Raw genomic sequence first — 20,366 nt, forward strand, 5'->3', positions numbered from 1 at the left:
AGGATTTTAATCCTGACCATCACTTAAATCTAAGTGAGTTTGGGCACTTGAAGGAAAACTGTGTTGCAGTTTCTTCATATGTAAAATCAGAATTATAATAGTATATGCCTCATAGGGTTGTTTTGAAGGTTACCTGAATTAATATCTGTTGAAGCTCTTAAAACATTACCTAGCATAGTAGAATACTGCTTAATTATATTAGCGGTTACTATTAGTGATGATTTTTAATCATTCCCTATCAACTTTCTTTATTCCCAAGAATAATGAAAATGTGAAGTTACTTATGATGAATGCAAGCAGAAAAATCAACAGCAAATGGACCAGAATAGGGATTCTTAACATGAAGTCTTTGGGTTCTGTTTATGGGTTTTCAGGACCAGGAAAAAAAACCAAAGATATATAGAGAGAAATATTGTAAATATTTTTCAGTGGTTAATTTGGGAGGGGAATCTGCTTACTTGTAATTTCATGATATCAGAATTGTATGTATAAGACCCAACAAGGTTGATTTTCACTGGTCTAGCGTCAAAGTCTGGAATAAATAGGAATAATTTTGAGGATAATCTTAAAAAACTAGTATCTAACAGTATGAAAATGTTAAGTGATTCACACTCCATCAATATGATGGAATGTTATGGGATAATAAAGATTATAAAGTCATAAGAAGAAACCATATAAAATGTAATATTGGGAAGTATTTATTGTTCTGAATAAAAATTTTTAAGAAATTGTTGTTACCTATGTATCTTGAACACTAAGGTAAGGAATAATAAGATCTTTTGCAAGGATTTAGTAATTGGCTATTCAGGAGGAGTCAACTCAAATGATTGAGCATTTGCTATGAAATAAGCATTTTTTTCTGCCTGCTGTGCATACTATCTCTTGATTTTGGGAAATGTCGTGAATCAGCATTGTGATCCTTCACAGAAGGGTTTCTGGGTGTTAATGAAATACAGTATTCAAGAACTGGTAAGAATTATTTTTTCAGTGACATTGATTTCCCTGTTGTTACCACTTATGCAGGCCTATGTAATCACAGTTTTCTTAATGACTACCCGTCTACCCAAATCATTAAAAAATTATTTTTAATGGGAATAGCTTTTTAAAAATTTCAGATAATGTATTTAATGCAAGCTTGTGAAATATTTAGTAACTAAGGAACCTTAAAGAAGAAAATAAAAATTATAGTCCTCAACAGGACTTCCCAGTGGTAAAGAATCCATCTGCAATTCAGGAGACTTGCAGGAGACACAGGTTCCATCGTTGGGTTGGGAAGATCCCCTGGAGGAGGAAATGGCAACCCACTCCTGTATTTTTGCCTGGAAAAATCCCATGGACAGAGGAGCCTGGTACACTATAGTCAATAGGGTCATAAAGAATTGGACTTGACTAAGCATACACACACATATTCCCAACATCCAGAAATAATCACTATTCATATTTAGAGCATATGTTCCCAAAAATATTTTAACAAGCATTTGTGGTTTTGTATATAGTTTTATTTCTGAATAGGATAACATTAATTGAAAATTTAAAGGAAAGCAAGACCTCTCTAATTCTTCATTTAAGATAGGAATTCAGGGGTCTTCCCTGGGGGCTCAGTGGTAAGGAGTCTGCTTGCCAATGCAGGAGACATTGGTTCAATCACTGGTCCAGGAAGATCTCACATGCTGTGGAGCAACTTAGCCCATATACAACTATTAAGCCTGTGCTCTAGATTCGGGGAGCCACAACTACTGAAGCCCGTGTGCCCTAGAGCCTGTGCTCAGCAACAAGAGAGTAGCCCCTGCTCATAGCAATGATGACTCAGCACAGCCAAAAATAAATAAATAAAATTATAAAAGAAAGAAATTCATTTTTTTTAAAAAAAGAGGAAAAAAATTAATAAAAAAGAGGAATTCAGTATTCTCATGGATTTTGTCACATTTTTATGGATTTTATATATTTTTTAAACTGATTTTTTTTTCTTTCAGTGTGTCTTGGATGTTTTCCATTCCTTAAGTTTTCTAAAACTCAGCATTTAGTGATTACTTTACGGAGAAGGCAATGGCACCCCACTCCAGTACTCTTGCCTGGAAAATCCCATGGAAGGAGGAGCCTGGTGGGCTACAGTCCATGGGGTTGCTAAAAGTAGGACACGACTGAGCGACTTCACTTTCACTCTTCACTTTCATGCATTGGAGAAGGAAATGGCAACCCACTCCAGTGTTCTTGCCTGGAGAATCCCAGGGATGGGGGAGCCTGGTGGGCTGCCGTCTATGGGGTCGCACAGAGTTGGACACGACCGAAGCGACTTAGCAGCAGCAGCAGCATCCTCCTCCTCTGTTTTATGTATAAGTCAGAATACATAGTTGACTTGGTTTGTAATTTATTCACTTGAAGTGTAATTTTTACTGCTTTTATCCTTCACTTTTTATATTTAAAAATAAAGATACTTGATTTTAAAAAAAGATTATTATTCTGTTTGTGGATGTTTTATCAAGTATTTAAGATATAAGTTATTGGGGAGTGATGTTCAAAACTGCCTGCACAATTCCTTCAGCAGGCTTTCGAGGTCCTATTTCTTAACCAGCTTTTCACTTCAAAGTCATGTGGGATTTCAGAGGTAGGAACGTTGAGGAATATGGCATTGACTTCTGCCAACTCGGGGTACAAGTGATAACAAAGTATTTGGCTTTATTTCTGAAGGATTCTTAGAGTATGAAATGGACAGTTCTTTTATTTTATGCCAGAAGCTTCATCCTCCTGATCCTTCATTTGAATGAGAGTTTGAGAAATAAATTAATGATAATTACCTAGAAAATGAATCTTACAAAAAAAAAAATCATTTTAAACTCAGAGAAGAAAGGCAAAATAATCTGATTATACTATATAGTTCAGTTGGTAATGGCATTTAAATAGTCATAGAAACTGAATATCTGTGTACCCTTTAATAGAACAAAACCACACTGGGGAAAAAAAACATTGGAAGGATAGGGAGATGCAATTATGCACACATGAAGTGGGAGATGGGTGGATAAAAGATAGCTGAAGTAGTAATATTAGCATGTGATTTGAATATATGGTATTTATATATCAAAAGAAATAGCTAAAAGAGGTGAAAATTATTGCCTCTAGATTTGGAAGATAGGGGAAAGGGTATCAGGGATGGAATTGTTGGGGCTTTTAGTGATATCTCTTGTAGAGCTGTTTTAAATTTATGTCCAGGTACAAGTGATACAAATTAAAGTTTTCTTTTTTTTTAACAGATTAAAAATTTCTTGATTAAAAAATTGAGAGACTCCTGGGAAGAACAAAATAAAGATCACGTGGGATACCATCCAGCAGAGGTAACACAATAAAATCTTATTCCAAGTCCATTTTGACTTTTTTGGTCTCATTATAATCATTTTCCATGTATCATTTCATTCTTTTTACACCATACCACAAGTGTCCATTTCTCCAGTCTTAGTGATTATTATCAGTTTTTAAAATCTGCTAATCCAGTTCCTTTAAATGCGACTCCTTAGTTACTATTGAGTTTTAACTAGTGGGTTATTTCATTATCCATACTCAGGTTTTACAAATTCACTTTTCCCCAGCCTGGGTACCAAGAGAATAGGATCGGTAAATGAGATCATGTAGACAATATTGATGATTCCCAATAGGAAGGTGGTGAACAGTGAGCTCTGAGGATTCTGGGAAAGATAGTTCAGCCTTGAGGAAGAGATCCCAGTGGGCAAGTACAGTTTTGCCATTATAAAGGTTGCTAGGCATGGTCTGTGCAAGTGGTTCTCAAATTGTGGCATTTGGACCAGCAGCATCAGTATCAACATGGAAATGTTTTCAAAATGCAATTTCTCAAGTCCAACCCTGGCTCTAGTAAATGCCAAACTTGAGGAACAGGGCCCTGCAAACTGTATTTTAATAAGCCTTTCAGGTGATTCTGATGCATACAAAGTTTGATTACTAAACCTGCCCATTATGATCACCTGTGGAAAGTTTAAAAATTTTGATTCCCGAGTCACAACTCTCTGCTAATTGAACCAGAATGTTTGGGGCATGGGAGTCAGGCATCAGTATATTTTAAAGGTCTGCTAAAAAAAACAAAAAAACAAACAAACAAACAAAAATAAAGGTCTGCTAATGGACTTCCATGGTGGTCCAGTGGTTAAGACTGTGTTCCCAATGTAGGGGGCCCGAGTTCAATCCCTGACCAGGGAACTATAATAGAAGATCCCACATGCCGCAACTAAGAGTTTGCATGCTATAACTAAAGAATCCTGCATGCTTGCAATGAAGATCAAAGATCCCAGGTGCTACAGCTAAGACCTGGTGCAATCAAATAAACAAAATGTTAAAAAAAAAAATACACTTAAGTTCTTTTTAAAAAAAAAAGATTTGCTGGTGATTCCAATGTGTAGCATAGTTTGGAAAATTCTTCTCTATAATATTTTCTGTCTTCAGGGTTGGGTAGGCAAGCCAGATTTCTGAGTCTGAGAAGGATATTCTGGTTTAGATGGTGTAGCCACTTATTAGCTGGGAAAACTGGGAATGAGGGGAGATGGATCTCTGCTCAGGACAGGTCTGGGTAGCCTACTTGAGTCCAGATCAGCCTCACTGAGGTGGAGAACTGCCCGGAATCTCTCCTGCCAAAACAGCTGGAAATGACCTTCTCTTCTGGAGAGTCTTCTCCATGTCTATCCTTGTGCAGTGATTTTCCTGTTGTTTTGGGGAGGGCTTGTATTTGTCTAAATTAGCTCTTACCTTTCATAACTTGTCTGTGTGTTGGGAGTTGTGATGGAGGGGTGTTGCATGTAGAAATGGAGAAGTCATGTGAGTTTTTAAAATCTGGGGGCTCTGGGATTTTGTTCTTATGGCTTCATACTCTTCCTCCAGTTTTTGGATTCTGTCTGTGGACTCTGCTTCTTCAGTAAATGACCCTTGAGAAAAACTAACTGTTTTCTTGCAACTCTGAAATCATGGCTCATGTAAGTTGGTATTTTTCTCTATTTGGAATGCTGTAATTTTTTTTCAGGTTATGTGAACATTCTTATTAGTTGTCCTGAAACTTCCAAACAGATCCCCGTCCAAACAGCTTCCTAGATGTTCCCATTCTAGTGAAGGATGGAGCCAGACAGCCTGGCCCTTCCTGTGTGCCCCTCTCTTGTCCATCCATGTCCATGTGTGAATTGACCAAATTATTCAGTCTCCTGTGTGTTCAGTCTTTGTCTAGAGCAGCGATAAAGCAGAAATGAAGTCCCTTGAGGGAGACAACTGATATGAGAAACTCAGGATTGGAGAACACTTTAGAGCTGCAGTGTCCAATATTAAAAATATAAAATTAGTGCCTTCTTAGCACAGTAGGCCTCATGTCAGTCTCATAAAAAGTGTAGAATAATATGCAAGGCATGTAATCTTAAACATTTTAGTGTCACATTTTAAAAAGTAAAAACAAAATGCACAAGTAATTTTAGTGTTTTATTTAACCAAATATAGCAAAATATTATCATTTCAAAGTGTAACCAAAATAAGAATTATTGAGATATATTGCATTCTTTTTTTTTCATAAAGTCTTCAATATCTGGTGTGTATTTTATAGCACATCTAAATTTTTATTAGCTACAGTTCAAATGCTCAGTAACCACGTGTGTCTAAGATAGCAAGTTAGACATTGCAGCTTTAGAAATTTTGTATAACCTAAATTGTAAATATAACTTAGCATATTTAAAAGTGATGGGGAGGGACGTGGGAGGGGGGTACAGGATGGGGAACACATGTAAATCCATGGCTGATTCATGTCAGTGTATGGCAAAAACCACTACAATATTGTAAAGTAATTAACCTCCAACTAATAAAAATAAATGAAAAAAAAGAAAAGAAAAAAACAAAAATAAATAAATAAACGTCTGTTACAGAAAAAAACAAAACAAAAAAAGAAATATCTATGGAGAAGGAAACGGCAACCCACTCCAGTATTCTTGCCTGGAAAAGTCCATGGACAGAGGAGCCTGACGGGCTGCAGTCTATGGGATTACATGACTGAGCATGTGTGCACAAGGGTGGAGGGAGATGTGTTGGTAGCAATAAAGTGGTAGAATTAAAAAGAAAAAGAAATATCTAAATATAATCATTAAGGCCAACATATCTATAAAATGGACTATTGTGTAGTAAGCTTAAAATATTCAATAAAGGGTTTGTTATAATAAGGGAAAATGCTAATGATACATATAGTGATGAAATTGGATCTCTGTTTTAAAAAGTAGAGTTTGCATAAAACTAAAGAATTTTTTCCAGACCCAATTTTATTTTCTTGATATATACCCAGAAGTGGGATTACTGGATCATATGGTAGCTCTATTTTTAGTTTTTTAAGGAACTTCTATTCTGTTCTCCATAGTGGCTGCACCAGTTTACATTTCCACCAACAATGTAGGAAGATTCCCTTTTCTCCACACCCTCTCCACATTTATTACTTGTAGACTTTGGGTGATAACCATTGTCACTGTTGTGAAGCAATACCATGTGATTTTGATTTGCATTTCTCTGATAATCAGTGATATTGAGCATCTTTTCATGTGTCTCCTGGCCATGTGAATGTCTGCTTTGGAAAAATGTCTTTTTAGGTCTTCTGCCCATTTTTTTTTTTTTTTTTTTTTTTTGGTATTGAGTTGTATGAGTTCTTGGTATTTTTAACATATTGACCCCTTGTTGGTCACATCATTTGCAAATATTTTCTCCCATTCAGTAGGCTGTCTTTTCATTTTGTTTTCTTTTGTGCCCATCAATAGAAGATTGACGGTTTCCTTTACTGTGCAAAAGCTTTCAAGTTTGATTAGGTCCCATTTGTTTATTTTTGCTTTTATTTCTTTTGCTGTGGGAGACTGATCTAAGAAAATACTGCTATGATTTGGTGAAACTCTGATTAACTATTTGTGTATATCTGGAAGTAAAACTAGGTATACCACAGTATATAGGCAGCTTTGTGTATAGCAGTAATAGGCAAACTGCAGCTTGTGAGCCAGAGTCAACCCATGTCCTGTTTTTGCACAAGCTATGACTTAATTACTTTCTGAAAGAATTATTTTAAAAAAGAAGGGAAAGGGAAGGATACGCAGAGACAATATGTGGCATATGGCCCTATACAGAAATAAATAATTTTACAAATAAAGCATGGGTTTGTCATTTCAGGATTTGGTGATGTTCAGAGATGTGACTGTGGACTTTTCTCAGGAAGAGTGGGAATGCCTGAACTCAAATCAGAGGAATTTATACAGAGATGTAATATTAGAGAATTATAGCAACTTGGTGTCACTGGGTAAGTTATCTGTGTCAAATAATGTAGAAATTCACATGACTGAATTTCAGGCCTGACTGTCTAAAAACTAGTCGACTATCTGTTTTGTAGTTTGAGAATAGGTGCCTTCAGCTGTTAAACTATTAAATAGCACCGTTAGCTTCCCCCATAAATCACTGACCTTTACATTTTCCTTTGCCTTTTCTATTATATAATTGCTTCTCTTTAATGACAGTTGGATATAAATTCTTAGACAGAGCAAAACCATTTTCAAAGAAGTCTGTTTTCATATTGTGGTAGATGGTCTATTATCTATTAACTTACCTGCAGTGTGAGTAGGAAGACAGAGGTGTCTGCTGTATATACCTGTTGAAAAAATTGATACAGTGTATGATACTGGGTTAAATCAGTCATTTGTTGAAATTCAAGTGGACACATTCAATTTACTACAACAAACATATTATCTTTTTAATTGATTTAAACATTAACTTTTATGATTAAAAGTTTAAAATACATGAACTTTGCATTTGACATTGGATGAATATATTGGAGAGAAACAAATTATTTTCCTCCTAGCAAAATATTTAAATAAAAGCAAAAATAGCACCTAATGAACATGTATAGTGCTCAGTATGTACTAGGCACTCATCCAGGCACTTGGTTTATTAAGTGACACCTCACAGAAATCTTATGGGTATACATTGCTGCCCCTGCTAAGTCACTTCAGTCGTGTCCGACTCTGTGTGACCCCATAGACAACAGCCCACCAGGCTCCTCTGTCCCTGGAATTCTCTAGGCAAGAATACTGGAGTGGGTTGCCATTTGCTTCTCCAATGCATGCATGCATGCTAAGTCACTTCAGTTGTGTCTAACTCTGTGCGACCCTATGGACAGCAGCCCACCAGGCTCCTCTGTCCCTGGGATTCTCCAGGCAAGAACACTGGAGTGGGTTGCCATGTCCTTCTCCAGGGTATACATTATTGTTTCATATATTTTAATATATTATTTAATATATTATTACTTACTTGTGAGTATATATTATTATTTTTCCAACTGAAAAAACTTAGCCTGTAAGTGACTCAGGTGACAGAGGCAGGATTTGAAGCCAGTGCTCTCAACGATCACTTCTAGAGACAAAGCCTGTATGAATTGGCAATTATAATAAGACAATATTCCTCTCTCTCTGTTCTTGTGATCCTCAAGTAACTGTAATATGAATGTTTTTCTGTCCAATTACTCTTCTTTGTTCTGAAGCCTTGGTCAATTTTATATTTTTCTTTATTATGTTCTATTGTGGTTTTTTTCCAAGGAGGATGTTCCATTTCTAAGCCAGATGTGATTACTCTGTTAGAGCAAGGGAAGGAACCCTGGATGGTTGTGAGGGATGAGAAAAGAAGATGGAGACTAGGTGAGTAAGTGCTTATCGGGGAGGGTAAGCTACTGTGGCACAGCATATCCCTGCAGGTTGGGAAGAAACACACTCCTTAGATGTTGATTATGAAGGAGAGACGTGACACCTGAGAAGAAAACTTGGATCTCAGCATGGACAGCCAAAGAAATTTCATCTCTACTTCCACTTATCTCTTCTTTCTCCACTGTCCTATTTCCTTCTCATTTCAATGGGGGAAAGCTTTCTTCCCCAGTGACCACCATTTTACTTGTATTTTGCATCTAATTTCTACTTAGCTCATTTTTGTATTTTGCCTCTTAGGTATATATTTCTTCATTGCCTTCTTTTCATGGCGTTTACATTGTAGTAGGGAAATCATATGGTAAACAAATGGATTAGTATCATGAAGTGATTAAATATTGTTAAGAAGAGTAAGGAGGTAAGAATATGGGGAATTATGATGGGTTAATGGGGTAATTTAGATAGGGTAGTCAGGGAAGAGGAACCAGTTGGCAGAGGTTCTTCAACCTGTAAAAGATGGAATCATTTAAGCATCTATATACATAACTGAAATGTATTACAACCACATAAAATATACTTAATTCTGTAAATTCTTTTTCCCCCAATTGGCTGTGCTGGGTCTTCATTGCTGCATGCAGGTTTTCTTTAGTTGCAGTGAGTGGGAACTACTCTTCATTGCGGTGCATGGGCTTCTCATTGACCTGGCTTCTCTTGTTGCAGAGCACAGACTCTAAGCAAGCAGGCTTTAGTAGTTGTGGCGTGTGGGCTCAGTAGTTGTGGCTTATGGGCTCTAGTGCACAGGCTGAGTGATCGTGGCACCCAGGCTTAGTTGCTCTGTGGCATGTGGGATCTTCTGAAACCAGGGATCAAACTCATTTCTCCTGCATTAGCAGGCAGATTCTTGACCCAGCTGAGCCACTGGGGAAGCCCATGTTTTTCTTTCTTTTTTTTTTCATGTTTTTCTTAAAGTATTCAGTGAATAAATGAACGATTATAGACTTAGAATATTATCAGTTTGGAACCTGTAGTGAGCTATTGGATCTAGACACTGAACATCACTGCTGATAACATCACAGAAATAGAGACAGTCAGATTGTATTTCTTCAAATTAAAGAATACAGTATCACCTATGAAGTGGGCCTAAGTCTGATGGAGCTTCTAAATTAGCCAACCACTAATTTATTGGAGGAAGATAGAGAAGCATGTTATACTACATCTTGGGAATACAGTCAGAATATGAGAAATGCTATAGGGTCAAAGTGAAGAGGAACTAAGAGCCTCTTGATGAAGGTAAAAGAGGAGAGTGAAAAAACTGGCTTAAAACTCAACATTCAGGAAAACTAAGATCCAGTCCCATCACATCATGACAAATAGATGGGGAAACAAGGGAAACAGTGACAGACTTTATTTTCTTGAGCTCCAAAATCACTGCTGATTGTAACTGCAGCCATGAAATTAAAAGATACTTGCTCCTTGGAAGGAAAGCTATGACCAACCTAGACAGCCTATTAGAAAACAGAGACATTACTTTGCCAACAAAGGTCTGTCTAGTCAAAGCTATGGTTTTTCCAGGAGTCATGGATGGATGTGAGAGTTGGACTTTAAAAGAAAACTGAGGGCCAAAGAATTGATGCTTTTGAACTGTGGTGCTGGGGAAGACTCTTCAGAGTCCCTTGGACAGCAGGGAGATCCAACCAGTCAGTCCTAAAGGAAATCAACCCTGAATATTCATTGGAAGGGCTGATGCTGAAGCTGAAGCTCCAGTACTTTGACCTCCCAAGGCAAAGAACAAGCTCATTGGAAAAGACCCTGATGCTGGGAAAGACTGAAGGCAGGAGGAGAAGGAGGCAGAAGAGCATGAGATGGCTGGATGGCATCACTGACTCAATGGACATGAGTTTGAGCAAACTCTGGGAGATGGTGAAGGACAGGGAAGCCTGGTGTGCTATAGTTCATGGGGTCGCAAAGAGTTGGACACAGTTTAGCGACTGAACAACAACAACAACAAAGTTACTGTTCATTTTTTCAGGTTTGGGAATGGTATTACAATTATTTTTTAAATCCTTTTAGAGATAAATCCTGAAGTGATTACAAAATATATTATGGGACTTGCTTCAGACAATCTGAGGAGAGTGGATAAGGGTCTGCATAGGTCAGTATTGGGCTTGGTTGATGTTGTTAAGGCTGGTCCATAGATAACTTGTACATTTAATATTACTCTTCTACTTTTGTGTATGTTAGAAATACTCTGTAAAAAAATTTTGGTTTCTTTTAAAGTTAATAGGGAGATAAAAGGAAAAGAAAGTGAGACAGTGGTGAAAATAAATGTATATAACACTTAACAGGAATTTTGCCATAAAAGCAGACATATGGGGTACAGGGAAAGTATCTTAAGATGTGAGGTATTAGGACTTGTATGTAGTCTGAAGAGAATTATTTCAAAGAGGAAAACTGATGGCATCGAGAGAGGGTGATTTTTGTAAGCAGTGACTTTCAGTAAATGAGTAGAAGTAGGAGCCAATTTATGAAGGAAAACCAATGCATATGATGAGAATATGAACTTAAGTGGTTGGATAACGTGGTAAAGGGGAGAATAACATTTTTCTTTCCATTGCTTCTGATTCTTTGATGAAATTAGCAATAAAATTAGCAGAATGTGAAAATTATTTGGAATTCAGTATGGATTATTTAGTATGTAATCAGTTTTGACTTTCAGAAGTACAATTCTGTGGTTATAAGGTTTTCACATTTACAGATCTCTGGATACATTAACCCTGGTGTTAATGTGACTAAAACTGCTTCTGTCATAAATACTCTACATTCATATCATCTTGTATCAGCAAACTTATTGAAGACATCATCTCAGGAAACAAATTAACTTTATGACCAGGTAATTTGCTCCTTATTTTCTTTTTAATTAAAGTATCCTGCCAATGGAAATAACATTTCTCCTTTTACATTGCTATAAGATGGGCTAATATTTTGCTTTTGCACTAGTATCATTTACTAGAATAAAGCCTTTAGACTCAATAGACTACAAACTAGTATTTGGTTTATTTTGAGTAGTTAAAATATTTTGTATATGTCTTTTGATGTTTAGTTTGTCCTTTGTTTCATTGTTGGGCCAGCCAATTTTTTCTTGATTAAATCACATGTATAGTGCATAGGCTATAATTTCCAGTTTCAATTTATTTAAAGTAGAACAAGAATCTAAAGATACTTATAAAGCAATCTGTGTGCAGAGTCCTTCATGAATTTTTATGTTTCCCGTCAATCTTTACTATTTTCTCACTGTCTACTCTGAAACAATGCAGTGTGCATCTGTAGTCAGAAATAGCAAAGCACTGAACCTAGTTTTGATTGACTGAAATGGCTGTCTTTTAGTTTCTTGAAGGGGAAAGAACTGGCATAAACGAATTTGGGAAAAATCATGGCTGACTTTTTACAGAAATCGTGATTACAGTTCAGTTGTTTATACAGTTGACCCTTGAACAACATGAGTTTAAACTGCATGGGTCCATTTATACATGGGTTTAAAAAAAAAAAGTGTACTACAGTACTGTGGGCTTCCCAGGTGATGTTAATGGTAAAGAACCCACCTGCCAGTGTAGGTGTAAGAGATGTGGGTTCGATCCCTGGGTCAGAAAGATCCCCTGGAGGAGGGCATGGCAGACTACTCCAGTACTCTTGCCTGGAGAATAGACAGAAAAGCCTGGCAGGCTACAGTCCATAGGGACACAAAGAGTTGAACATGACTGAAGTGACTTAGCCCACATGCACAGTACTATATGACCTGAGGTTGGTTAAATCTGTTTATGTGGAACTGCAGGAATGGAGGACCAACTGTAAAGTTATACACAGATTTTCAATGAAAGGGTGGTATTGGCCCCTATTATGCCAGTGTTCAAGGGTCAACTGTAGTATAGTCTCCTAGATGTGAATATTCAGCATGCCAAAGTCTTAATGTCTCATGTCAGATAGGGAAGCCATATAAAAGTCTCGGTTATGACCCAGCAATCCCACTCCTAGGCATATACCCTGAGGAAACCCAAACTGAAAAAGATACATGCACCCCAGTGTTCACTGCAGCACTGTTTACAATAGCTAGAACATGGAAGCAACCTAGATGTCCACTGACAGATGATTGGATAAAGAAGTTGTGGTACATATACACAATGGAATATTACACTCAGCCATAAAAAGGAACATATTTAAGTCAGTTCTAATGAGGAGGACCAACCTAGCACCTATTATACAGAGTGAAGTAAGTCAGAAAGAGAAAGACAAATATATATTAACCCATATATATAGAATCTAGAAAGATGATACTGATGAATTTATTTGCAAGACAACAATAGAGAAACAGACAGAGAACTGACTTATGGACACAGGGAGAAGGGAGGAGAGGGTGAGATGTTTGGAGAGAGTAACATGGAAACTTATATTACCATATGTAAAATAGATGGCCAATGGAAATTTGCTGTATGTCTCAGGGAACTCAAATAGGGGCTCTGTATCAACCTAGAGGGGTGGGATGGGGAGGGAGGTGGGAGGGAAGTTCAAGAGGGAGGGGACATATGTACACCCATGGCTGATTCATGTTGATGTTTGGTAGAAAACAACAAAATTCTGTAAAGCAATTATCCTTCAATTTAAAAATAAATTAATTTTAAAAAAGGTCTCAGGTTCACTGTATCCACACTGGGAGTGTTTTGTTTGTTCTTTAAAACTTTCAAATTCTATAGGGTACATATTGTGTAACTTCTACTTTTTTTTCTTTTAAATGAGTGAATATGGACATTTTGTCCTCAGTGTGTTTATATTTTTATTTTGTGCATTGTCTGCTTACTTCCTTTCTTCTCTTACTTTTTCCATTGTTTAATTTTCTTTTTTTTTTTTTTTGTTTAATTTTCTTATACCAGTTTGTATGAGCTTTTGTTTTGTATACACTTTCTCATTTTTCTTCCCAATGTTTGGGCCTTCAGTGTTTATTTTGACTACTATTTTCCTTTAACTCATTGATTTTTAATTTACAAGTAAATTCTTTGAAATCGCCATCTTAATAACAGCTGTCATGCCTTTGTAGTTACCAAGTTATTTACTACTGTTATGACTAGCTAATTACTGTTCATTTTATATATCATTTATAACTTATTTGCCTTAATGAGGTGTTAAATTTTTTTTTCCCAGAAATTTTTACAAAATTACATTAGTTTTACATTGCTTTCTTGAATAGGGAAGATAGGGAGAGAGAGAGAGAAAGAAAAGGAAAGAGGAAGGGAAGGAAGGGAAGATGGGGGAGAGAGAAAGAGAAAGGAAAGAGGAAGAGTAAGGGAAGAAGGAAGGGACAGAGGGATGGGAGACGGAAGGAGGCAGAAGGATACTGATTTCATCATAGTGTCTTCTGTGGCATTCACTTATTTGTCTCTGCTCACAGATTATCTACAGTATTTAAATCATTGTTGCCTTTTAACATCTTTTTATTATATCCTTTTAAAGGAAACTTTTTGAAATAGATCCAAACAACAGAAATCATAATATGCTGCTCACTGAATTTTCACAAAGTAATTATACCCAGCTAATCAGTATACTGATTCAGAAATAGTTTTAGTAGGATATCAGAAGCTCCTCTCTAGTTCTCTCCAGTCATTCCTCCCTATCAAAATTAACTAATAGCCTGACTTTTAATAAGTCCATAGATTAATTTTAGTGTTTATGAGCTTTATAAAAATGGAGTAATATATATTATTTTATGCCCGGCTTTGTTTGCTCACCCTTATGTTAGTAAGAATGATCCATATTGTTGTGTGTACTTATAGATTATTCATTCTTATTGCTGTTACAGTTTGTTCTTATTGTGTTGTATCCATATATATATATATAACTTTTCTCAGTCATTCTTCTGTTAATGAATACTTGGATTCTTTCTAGTTCATGCATATTAAAAATAATGTTGTAGATGTTCTAAAAAAATACATTTTTTGCTCAGAATTTTACTAGCATGTTACTATTTTATAAACCTGTTGCTATGACTGAAAAAATCACTAATATACTTTCTAGACAGTAACTAAATGGCACTGGCTATGATGACTTTAGGGAGAATATAGGAAAGGGTATGAAGAAACAAAATGAGCTGCATGTTTGTAATATTCATGTGTATAGTTAATAAACTTGAAGATAAATAAGTAGAACCTTTCATTACCTTGGTTGCAAAAGCGAGGTTCACTTACAGCTATGTAGACAGTGAGCTGAAGTGGAGATATCTGCACATGAAAGTAAAGAGGCCATTGGAGGGATGAGCAGATGTAAAGAAAATTTTCCATTTATGTATTTGATTGAGATAGCATTGGTGTGCTTTTGTCTCCCATCTCTATAGAAAGTGCTAAAAAAAAGGTGTAAGATTGGAGGCAAGGAAACATATGTATTTTTACTATTAACTAATTATGAAAACTTAATAATAAATAGTTTCTCTGTGCTATGTATTTGTTATTCAGTGATAAGTGAAAGATTTTTTCTTCTCTTGGGAAATTGTTAAGGTAAGAACACAGAATAAAAACTTGGAAAATTAATGAATATATGACAACAGAATTGAAAAAAGTGCTAAGAAGCAGGGAACAAATTATTGGGATAGAAAATGAAGGATATAATTTAGATGAAGTCAGCACAGATAGTCTTTCTGATTTTTATCATGATATCTAAAGGATGAAAAGAACGCAAACATGTGGAGAACCCATCAGCATTCCTGGGAGATTTAATAGCCAGTAAAAAGCTCTAAAAAATGGAAAGATTGTGACATACTCTAGTAGCTGAAAGGAGGCAAGTGTGACAGACATAGGGAGTAAAGGGGTCTACAGGTTGAAATGACATCTTTCGGTAAACAAAGGCTGTGTTATTCATAATAAAGTGTTTGTACTTTATTCTTACTAAAAAGGAAATCATTAAAAAGTTTAGGTAGAGATCTCAGACTTTGATTTTCTTCTCAATTATCTGGTCTTAATTCATCATTTTCTTTATTCTTAGCTTTTCTCAAGCTATGTTAGTTTTTAAAGTACTTTTAAGCACATTTATTTCAGCTGGACTTTATTTTCTTTTTTCCTATTATAAAGTTTTTATTTGCTTCTTTGTTTACTTTTTCTAGAAGAAAATAGCATGTGTTTTATCTTCTTTTCTTTCAGATTTGGAATCCAGATGTGACACTAAAAAGTTATTTCAAGTAAAGGATATTTGTGAAATGAGTTTCTCTCAGTGGGAGATAATGGAAAGAATTAGAGGTTGTGGCCTTGAAGACTCTTTTTTCAGGAAAGATTGTGAATATAAAAAGTTTGAGGGACAAGAGGGTCCTCACGAGGCATATTTCAGGCAAGTGAAAAAAACCACCTCTGAAAAATTGCCCAAGAACAGAAAACGCACATCTCTTACTCTGTATCCAAGAATTCACAGTAGAGAGAAGCCCTATGAATGTGGGGACTGTGGGAAGGCTTTTAGAGTACGCCAGCAACTTACTTTTCATCAGAGAATTCATACGGGCGAGAAACCCTATGAATGTAAAGAATGTGGAAAAGCTTTTAGACAGTGTGCCCACCTTAGTCGACATCAGAGAATTCATGCTTCTGACAAACTCCTTGAATGTAAAAGATGTGGAAAGATCTTCACATGTGGTGCAGATCTTCGTGTACATCAGAGAATTCATGTTGGTGAGAAGCCCTATGACTGTAAGGAATGTGGGAAGGCCTTTAGGGTGCGAGGACAACTTAATCTCCATCAAAGGATTCATACTGGTGAGAAACCCTATGAATGTAAGGAATGTGGGAAGACCTTTAGACAATATGCACACCTTACTCGACATCAAAGACTTAATATTGCTGAGAAATGCTATGAATGCAAGGAATGTGGGCAAGCTTTTCTTTGTAGTACAGGCCTTCGAGTACATCACAAACTTCATACTGGTGAGAAACCCTATGACTGTAAGGAATGTGGGAAGGCCTTTAGAGTGCGGCAACAACTTACTCTTCATCAGAGAATTCATACTGGCGAGAAACCTTATGATTGTAAGGAATGTGGGAAGACCTTTAGTCGTGCCTATCATCTAACTCTCCATCAGAGAATTCATACTGGTGAGAAACCTTATGAATGTAAGGAATGTCAGAAGTTCTTTCGTCGTTACTCAGAACTTATTTCACATCAGGGTATTCATATTGGAGAGAAACCTTATGATTGTAAGGAATGTGGGAAGGCCTTCAGACTGTTCTCACAACTTACTCAACATCAGAGTATTCATTTTGGTGAGAAACCTTATAAGTGTAAGGAATGTGAGAAGAATTTTAGATTGCTCTCCCAACTTACTCAACATCAGAGTATTCATACTGGTGAGAAACCCTATGACTGTAAGGAATGTGGGAAGGCCTTTAGACTTCATTCATCTCTTATCCAACATCAGAGAATTCATTCTGGTGAGAAACCATACAAATGTAAGGAATGTAAGAAGGCATTTAGGCAGCATTCACATCTTACTTACCATCAGCGAGTTCATAATGTCACTAAATAGTTATAAGAAAGTCACCCACTGTGAATTTTGTGTTAAGGAGCATTAGAAAAGAAATTCTGGAGAAGTGTTTGAATGTAGAAATCCCTTTTGCTTCATGCTCAAAGTTAAAACAAGAGGTTTTAAAAGAGTAGGCTAATTTAATGAATACATAGCAGTGTTTTATCACCACTCAAACCATGTTAAACTTTTGGAAATTGATAGAAATTCATAGAAAGAAACTCTCTTAAAGAGTGAATGTGAAAAAGCTTTTGATCTTACTTATTACCACCTCTGTTCTTTCGTCTGTACATACCAACCTTTGGAGGTTGCCAGGGCACCAACTCATTCTGGACATTGATAAACAGAAGGAAGGAGGAATGATTTAGTCTGCATTTCCTGTATAAACTATAGCTTAAGGCAACTAGATGTTGATGAGGTAAAGTTCTTTATTAGAGAATTTGTAGGACATAATGAAATAATGGATCTAAGCACAGTTCTCAGTAGAAGTGTTAAGACCTTTAGGTGAATGGTCTATATGAACTTCCCAGTGGATAGATCAGGTTGACAACATCTGACCCACTGATCAACTTTAATCTCATCAAAAATAGGACAAAACATTTTATGCCTCCTTGTATGATACAATAAGACATACCATTGCCAAAAATATTGAACCTGAATCTAATTAAGCATCAAGATCTAACTCCCACTTTAAAGAAAATTCAGGAAACAGAAGAACAAATTACATGATATAACAGGAAGCAGACCAATAAAATGTGGGTAATTCTATGAGAGTAATGACTATAAGCTTCTCACCCAATGAAATGGATTGAAAAAAGGGAGGTGGAACTCTCAGATGTTAACGAAGTCTTTAGAGATGTATCAATCAAATGCAATGAATTAGTGTTTTTCATTTAGATCACAGGTTGAACAAACAAAAGACATTTTTATGACAGTTGGGGAAATGGGACTGTTAACAGTATTAGATAATATTAAGAAATTATGTTAGATGTGCTAATAGCATTATGTTTATGTAAAAGTGTCTTGGAGATAAATTAGCAAGTTTATACACATAAACAGTATGTGTAGAATTACTGTTAAAATGCTCATGCAAAAGAAAAGTGAGGATAGATAACTTGTTTAAGTCATGGTAAGATAAATCAGTTGCGTGGTTTTTGCTTATTTTGTTTTTACTATTTTCTCTATTTTCATGTATTTGAAATTTTCCATCACTTTTAAAATCATAAAGCATCTATGAAACTATAGCCAGCTTTAAGTGAATGGTGTTTGTAAATGGCTACCTATCAGAACTTACGGATGTAACTAAAGTTCTACACATAGGGATAGTAAATATTCTGTTAGGTATTTGGGAAATTAAGATTGAGGATCCAGATTTTCTCTAGTGCAACTAATGCTACATCTCTTGTAGTACCTGTTCCCATAGTACTTCATATATTTCAGGAGTGAGTAAAAAGAGCATTTGCAGCGATTTGTGTAATCAATGGAATAGAACTGTTGTATCTAATAAAGTAGATGCTAGCAGCATGTTGAGCACTTAAAACTGAGCTACTGAGAACTGGGATGGTGGTTAGTGCAAATTAAAATGGTCTTAAGTGTAAAATACACATGAGGTTTTGAATACTTCATTCAAAAAAAGAATTAACATCTCAATTTCTCGCAGCATTTCTCTGCTGTAGTTGGGAAGCTGTGAACGTCAGTGGGTTGCATTACTACATAATACAGAACCCAAATTTAAGTGTGTTTCTGCTGTCGAGTAGCATGTTTGTTTACTGAGGCCTTCTTGGTTCTACCCTGAGTCATGCTGGACTTTTTTCCCCCCCTCTTCATAAAATGTAGCCTGTGTTTACAGCTGAGTTGTTTTCTCAGACTGCTTTTGGCCTGTAGATGTTTTGGCATCCAAAGGCCTTTTTTAAATTTTATACTGTTTCCCATTAAGCTCAAGCTTGCAGTGCATCAAGTACAATTCTCTTTAAGATTGTATTTTCTATGATTTTTATTAGGATTCATTCAGTTAGACAGAAGATCAGCAGGTTCTTCTCTGTATTGGGTTTCCTTTGAGGCATCTGTGGGAAAATGACTTTAAAATTCTTAGAAACCCTGCTCTTTCACAAAAAGGATGAAAGTTGGCTTTATCTTTACCCTGGAGCCATATTTTTATGACAACCCCGCATACTTGATTGTTCCTCCCCTCTCAAGCCCATTGTAATTTTGAGAACCCTTTGCTACCTGTAAACACTGTCATGAATCCTCTGTACTTCCTTGAAATTCTACTTGAAATATGCACCAATTGATACAATGAATATAATGTGTTTTTTTTTTACTGTTAATATGATAGATTTTCAAATATTGATTAAATCTTATATCACTGTAGTAAACTTCATTTGTCTGTAGTGTGTACTTTAAATATATATATACACACACAAAACATATATATATATATATATATATATATATAGCTTGATTTGCTATGATTGCTATCATTTACTAATATTTTCTTGAGGATTTTTGTGTCTACATGAAGGATACTGGTCTATAATTTTGTTCTGTTTTTTGTCTCATTTGGTATCAGGTTGATGGTGGCCTCATATAAGGAGTTTGGAAGTATTGCCTCCTTTTAATTTCTTGAAGAGGTAGTGTAGAATTAGTGTTAATTAATCTTTGAATGGTATAATTTTCCAGTGAAACCATTTGAGCCTTGCAATGGACTCAATGTGTCTCCTCAAAATGTGTTGACATCCTAAGCCCCACTGTGATGGTATTGAGATGGGGCCTCTCAAGATAATTAGGTCATGAGGATAGAGCCCTCCTAAATGAGATTAGTGCTTTTATTTATTTATTTATTTATTTTTTACATGCTGACTTTCTGCACAAAGGTTTCTTTTTATTCATAACATAGGCAAAGTTATTTAAGTCAATAAATTTTTAAGGATTTTTCACACGTCCTGATTCTTCCCAGATTAGTGCTTTTAAAAAAGGGGCTCCAGTGAGTTCTGTCACCCTGTCCTGTCATATGAGGATGACAGGACAAGAAGATGACAGTTTTCAATCTGGAAATGTTCACTAAAACAAAGTCACGAGAAGATAGTCACCAAAACTATGCTAGCAGCCTAATCTCAGACTTCGGCCTCCAAGCTTGT

The 20,366-nt window shown here is 36.0% G+C and overlaps 1 protein-coding gene across 3 annotated transcripts in view; it reads left to right on the forward strand.

Annotated features, from left to right (window-relative positions):
- The first annotated feature begins 3,248 nt into the window (after positions 1 to 3,248).
- The window catches only part of LOC110127809 (zinc finger protein 345), a 63,737-nt gene continuing 46,619 nt past the window's right edge, over positions 3,249 to 20,366 (forward strand). The window contains exons 1-5 of one of the 3 annotated variants that reach the window (XM_070450971.1): positions 3,249 to 3,329; positions 4,879 to 4,970; positions 7,171 to 7,297; positions 8,586 to 8,684; positions 15,863 to 19,604. In XM_070450971.1, coding sequence (XP_070307072.1) covers positions 4,962 to 4,970; positions 7,171 to 7,297; positions 8,586 to 8,684; positions 15,863 to 17,232 — 1,605 coding nt within the window. In that variant the 5' untranslated portion in view covers positions 3,249 to 3,329; positions 4,879 to 4,961 and the 3' untranslated portion in view covers positions 17,233 to 19,604. Of the gene's footprint in view, positions 3,330 to 4,878; positions 4,971 to 7,137; positions 7,298 to 8,585; positions 8,685 to 15,862; positions 19,605 to 20,366 lie in introns of those variants that run through there. The other 2 variants (XM_070450972.1, XM_070450974.1) reach the window with 2 other exon arrangements.

The sequence above is a fragment of the Odocoileus virginianus genome, chromosome 20 (assembly GCF_023699985.2).
Source record: "Odocoileus virginianus isolate 20LAN1187 ecotype Illinois chromosome 20, Ovbor_1.2, whole genome shotgun sequence".
Classification (NCBI taxonomy): Eukaryota; Metazoa; Chordata; class Mammalia; order Artiodactyla; family Cervidae; genus Odocoileus; species Odocoileus virginianus.